General features: G+C 39.2%; 1 protein-coding gene across 1 annotated transcript; it reads right to left on the reverse strand.

Annotated features, from left to right (window-relative positions):
- Positions 1 to 539: 539 nt before the first annotated feature.
- On the reverse strand, positions 540 to 4,180 carry LOC106140136 (uncharacterized). Its single transcript, XM_060951091.1, has 2 exons — positions 4,027 to 4,180; positions 540 to 2,654 (listed from the first exon to the last, which is right to left on the reverse strand). The coding sequence occupies exon 2, from the start codon at positions 2,097 to 2,099 to the stop codon at positions 570 to 572; it is 1,530 nt and encodes a 509-aa protein (XP_060807074.1). The 5' UTR covers positions 2,100 to 2,654; positions 4,027 to 4,180; the 3' UTR covers positions 540 to 569.
- Positions 4,181 to 5,917: the final 1,737 nt, after the last annotated feature.

A 5,917-nucleotide genomic window follows, 5' to 3' on the forward strand; every position in this document is an offset into this window, starting at 1 on the left:
GCCCCGGCCGGGATTCGAACTTGGACTCAGGTGTCACAGTCACTACAGCTGCGCTACAGAGGCCGTCAAATGAATGAAGATTGAAAGACGACTATAGCAGTCAAATATAAAATATAATTTTATGGTTGTTTTACTGTGATTGGCTTATAATTGCATAAAAAATTTTTTTTAATGACATACAAATATAAAAAAGAAAAGGAAATATAAAGTAAGCAATACAAAATCAAGAAACCCTTATGAAAATGCATAACGACTAGTACCTGTACATGGGTATACATACATACATACATACAAACATACATATGATCTCGTCTTCATCCCTTACGGGGTAGACAGAGCCAACAGTCTTGAAAAGACTGATAGGCCACGTTCAGTTGTTTGGCTTAATGATAGAATTGAGATTCAAATAGTGACGGGTTGCTAGCCCATCGCCTAAAAAAAGAATCCCACGTTTATAAGCCTATCCCTTAGTCGCCTTTTACGACATCCATGGGAACGAGATGGGGTGGTCCTATTCTTTTTTTTTTTATTGGTGCCTGGGAACCACACGGCGCATACATGGGTATAATTTACTTCTTTTCTATTTTTAAATTTTCGGTTTCATCTGTGTCTCCCTCGAAGCAGATGCTGACAAAGAAGGCCGAGCTCAGGAGCAAGCGGCCGCTCCTCACTTTCACGACAATCCTGAACCGTCGCCCGAACACCTCCACATAATACTCGTACCGACACGTCACTGGACCTCCCTGATTTGCCACTTCTTGTCTATATCTAGTCTTCTTCTTGAGTTTTTCCAACGCCTTTCGAATCCAACTATAATAATCCTTGACGGACAGCTCTCCGTCCTCTGGTACACTTCTATGTTTGTAGTAGTGATACACCGCGGCGAATGTGTCACGAAAATCGGGCGAAATGTCGTTGGGAACCGCAGTCTCAGCTTCGATCTCAGCTTGCAGCGTCCTGAACAAACGAACCAGTGTGTCGACTGTATCTCTTTCCCTCATGATGTCACGAAGAATTTGTGCGCGTCGCTGATCGTGCGTTCCTTGGTTGTACCTCGTTGACTCTGTCTCTCTCACGTCTATCTCGCCCAAAAGATATGCCCGGACAAACTCTAAAAGACTGAGAAAATTCTCAAATGAAACATTATTGGACATATGCCCTTTAAACATTCTTATCACTAGTTCAACCACCTCCTCTAGTGTATCGGTTTTCATTGTCACTTCAATGATACCCCTCAAATAATTTATTTGACCCAGAGATAGATTTTCGAAAATGCCAGAGATATATTCTCTTTCATTGCCGTATATACGTTTTAACAGTTTTTTAAGTAATTTCATGAAAATGTCAAAGTAGTCCGGCTTATTCTTATTATTGTTGTTTCCTTTTCCGTTTCCTTGTGGTCGCTGCGAGGATCCAGTACTCGTACTTTGGTCACCGGCGCTGGCTTGCCTTTCTTTACGTTTGCTTTGTTCGCGTTCATATATTTCTTTTTCATTTTGCTCTTGTCTTTCTGGTTTCTCCTCCTCAATTGTTCTTTTACTCGCTTTTAATCCAATATGAGCAGACACACACGCAACGTCAGCGTGAACAACTGCCTGTTGTATAGCTTTTTGAGCTGCCTTTTCGGACACTTTCTTAGACAGTATCTTTGTCATTTCATTTTTACCAATATTTTCTACAGTATTAGCAACAGCTTTTCCGGAAATATTACTGGCAGCACTTGCTACTCCACCCATCCCAAAGCCACCTACTCCATCTAAACCAAGTTGAACAGTTGTAGAGAGTATAGAACCAATTGGATTTCTGCCAGTTGCTATATCCCAACCGATACTGTCACAGCCTTCAATAATTCCTTGTGGCTTATCGGTAGCTATAGAAGCAACTGTATCAGTGGCAATTCCAGCGGTCATAGCTCCCGCTACAGCTCCAGCTGGTCCTGCGACACACCCGACAACTCCACCGGCAAGGACTGCGGTTGTTCTGCTGGATTGGTACATCGCTTTATTACCACCCTCAGTATCTCCAACTACGTAATGCACAACTCCTTTTACGTGACCTACTACGGGGATTGAATCAAGTACATTTGATAGAAAATTCATTTTGAAATGTTCTTATGCTCGTTAAATATAGCCTGGTTAATTTTTCACACAGTCCACCACGTGTGTGTGGCCGGTACTATTCTCGCCCCTGCCGCTTCCCTATCACTTGAACCTTCGTCTGAATCGCTTAAATCGCACCACTTGTCTATGATTTCGTTTAATATCCTCACACTCTCCGTGATATTCTCTTTATCTAGCTCTTTGGCGAGGGTTGAGTTCCCGACTGGAAATTTGCCGTAATTGTCAATCAAAAACTGTAAAGCTGATCTTTTCATCAATACGGCATTTTCAAGCCGTGTGCGGTCCGCGTTGGCTGTACTTTCGATGTTCACTTTGATAGCTTTGATAGCATTAGCCAATAGATTTCCTATGTTCTTCTTTTCCTCGTCCGTATAGGTTGTATTCTTTATGCCTGTCTGGTATATAAGATTCAACACCCTCTCCGCTTTCCCCTTGCTTGGTCGAGATCGCACTTCGTGAATAAGGTTAAGAGTTCTTAATTCCTCCAGACATTGGACCAAACTCTGTTTCAACGACATACCAAAGTTCTGAAATCTGAAATTAAAGAAAATAGAATTGTTAAAATTTAATTTGTGTATAAAATCCCGCCAGCTAATTTTAATTTCAATAACTTATTGTTCCCTACAAACTTAAACATCGGGCTTACTTTCTGATCCCCCATGAACTTAAAAATAACAGATTCTACATATGTTTTAAATTTAACCAAAATCAGACCAACAGTTCGAAAGTAATCGTTACAAACATATATTATACATAAAAACAAATGTGTTTTCGCCCCAAGTTGATTGCTCACTGGCTTCGCCTGCTTGGTTAATTATGCTATCCAGCTATAAATGGCTATCGAGACTATTGCTCTGTCCAACCCGTAAGGGAAAAAGGCGTGATATGAGTTTGTAATGATATGAAAATTGCAATAAATAAAAACATACTTCTAAATATTTAAATACAATCTCATACATAAATATTACACTATTGTCCAAAATACATCGACCTGTTCAGTAAATGGATGTTATGAAAGAAGCTATAATAAACTCATACATACATACATACATAAAATCACGCCTCTTTCCCGGAGGGGTGGGCAGAGACTACCTCTTTCCACTTGCCACGATCTCTGCATACTTCCTTCGCTTCATCTACATTCATAACTCTCTACATGCAAGCTCGGCGGTTTCGGGTACTCTTGACCTAAACCTTTACCAGGACGTCCTTAATTTGATCAAGATACGTTCGTCTAGGTCTTCCCACTCCGACCTTTCCCTCCATACTCTCCTTGTATATCTTAATAAACTCACTAAAATTAATTTATTTTTAAGCCTATATTTCTGGTCAAGCTATATCAAAGAGACGATATTGGCTGCTTGCCTGACATATGCCGTGCCGTGTGGTTCCCGGCACCAATACAAAAAAGAATGGGACCACTCCATCTCTTTCCCATGGATGTCGTAAAAGGCGACTAAGGGATAGACTTACATACTTGAGATTCTTTTTTAGGCGATGGGCTAGCAACCTGTCACTATTTGAATCTCAATTCTATCCTAAAGCCAAACAGCTGAACGTGGCCTATCAGTCTTTACAAGACTGTTGGCTCTGTCTACCCCGCAAGGGATATAGACGTGATTATATGTGTGTATGTATGTATGCCTGACATATCATCGCACTGCCTGAACCACTTGGTTCTGGTTATTTGAAATTTGGCATCTAGGTCCTTTACGTGGTCTAGGGGCGCACTAAAAGGGGATTTTCCGAAATTCCCGCGGATCGGAAATTAAATGGGACTTCACATTTCACGCGAATGAAACCGCAGGGGTACTCCAGTCCATATTAATTATTTTACTGCCACCAATAACATCTTACATGTTTTTTTTTAATAGTTAGTAGATAATAATAACAATGATTTACTTACTTAAAAATGTCTGCCTTAGAACTCTAAATTTACTCACTTAAATTTCAATTTTAAAAATTCACTTTAAATTTCATCGCGAATTAGGCGATTTAAACTAAGTACACTGCCTCTCTTCCAAACAGTATTCAACATTTAAATTGGTACAAATATATCTATGAGACTTATATACTCAGGTGATGCTCACTTCTGTCTTATATAAAAACGACTTTAATTTTATTGGAATACTAGTGATACTGCAACGAACGCAGTCAATTTAACTCTGTAAAGTTTCACATAGTTCGGTATTGCCATGCTACGCTCAAATTAGATTTTGACAATGATTTTTTTGATGTATTATCAAATACCAAAATAAAAACTTATCTATCAATCTGTTTATTAATGTGCCGTGTGGTTCCCGGCACCATTACAAAAAAGAATAGGACCACTCCATCTCTTTCCCATGGATGTCGTAAAAGGCGACTAAGGGATAGGTTTATAAATTTAGGATTCCTCTTTTAGGCGATGGGCTAGCAACCTGTCACTATTTGAATTTCAGTTCTATCATTAAGCCAAATAGCTGAACGTGGCCATTCAGTCTTTTCAAGACTGTTGGCTCTGTCTACCCCGCAAGGGATATAGACGTGACCATATGTATGTATGTATGTTAATTAACATATTTTATGTTATCTCTTTTGGGCACACGGTTTTGAGAAATACCTATTTTTCTATGTAATATCGTAATTGTAACCATTAAAATTTTCTATTTCAAAGAGACTTATTAATTTATTTTAGAAAAACTCAAAACAGCGTAAGGGAATAGCGTAATAGATAAGTAATTTTTTTTTTAATTTTTCAACCCGTGTGCTTTGAATGTAATCTAAACTTTTAAGTTGAAATACTTGTAAAAAGTAAGATAATCAGTCATACTTTTCGATTTAACTTTAACAATAATACAGCTTACCTTCGTTCAAAAAAACACACCTTCCCCTTTAGCAAGTCGGTAAAGTAAATAGGTAAATAAGTAGCTGACAATACTGCGCGCGAGTCGGCTGGGATTCCCGCGAATACTGATTCGGTACGAAACGATAAACAAGCAGACAAGGTCAGTTGCCCCAAGACACGTGAATATATACTCTATTCCTTTTAAACATTAAGATCAATTCGAAGTATCATATTTATATGTAAAAGGAATTTGGCCTCGGCAGCCACCATAATCAGACGTTCTTACAAAATTTTACTAGGGAAACCAGTTATATAGACCCCCGCCTTACGACGCTTAACATTGAATCACCGTAGCTGCGTTCGCTGGACACGTCCGGATCAATATGACCAACTATCGAGACCTCTGGCTTACGGCGCGTAACCCGGGCGCCCGGTGTCTCGCACGTTTGGTTTATCACCGAGCAAGCAGTGGATTCAGTGGCTCCTTGTCGCACGTATGCTATTTTACCAAAGTAAAGTGAAACAGTGGATGTGAAGTGTGGATGTGAACTACCGACGCTTGCGCATAAAAAAAAAAAGTAAATATATAAACAATACTTAATATCTTATTAATATTCCCTATTGATAAGGGCGTATAAATTTTTACCGACTTACTAGCATACTGAATATAATAATAACACTCACGACTTCACAATGATGAGATCACCTAACAAAGAAACAAAGTCTAACTCACAGCCAGACCTATCCAAAATGACTGATGAAATACCTTCAATAACCTGTCGCAAACGAAAGCAATCAGAAAATGACTGCGATTGTAAGAAAGAGATAAAAGGGCTTCGTGTTGAGATATCACGCATGAATAATCTGCTGGAAAAAGTCGTGCTGTCACAGGAGAAACTCATGAACGATATGCGTGAAAATATCACAGCTTTGAATAGTGAGATGAAAGAAAGGATCAGGATAACATAAG

The sequence above is a fragment of the Amyelois transitella genome, chromosome 23 (genome assembly GCF_032362555.1).
Source record: "Amyelois transitella isolate CPQ chromosome 23, ilAmyTran1.1, whole genome shotgun sequence".
Lineage (NCBI taxonomy): Eukaryota > Metazoa > Arthropoda > Insecta > Lepidoptera > Pyralidae > Amyelois > Amyelois transitella.

Bases quoted from the DNA above. Each gene is read 5' to 3' on its own strand.
- LOC106140136 (XM_060951091.1), bottom strand. From the start codon at position 2,099: ATGAATTTTCTATCAAATGTACTTGATTCAATCCCCGTAGTAGGTCAC.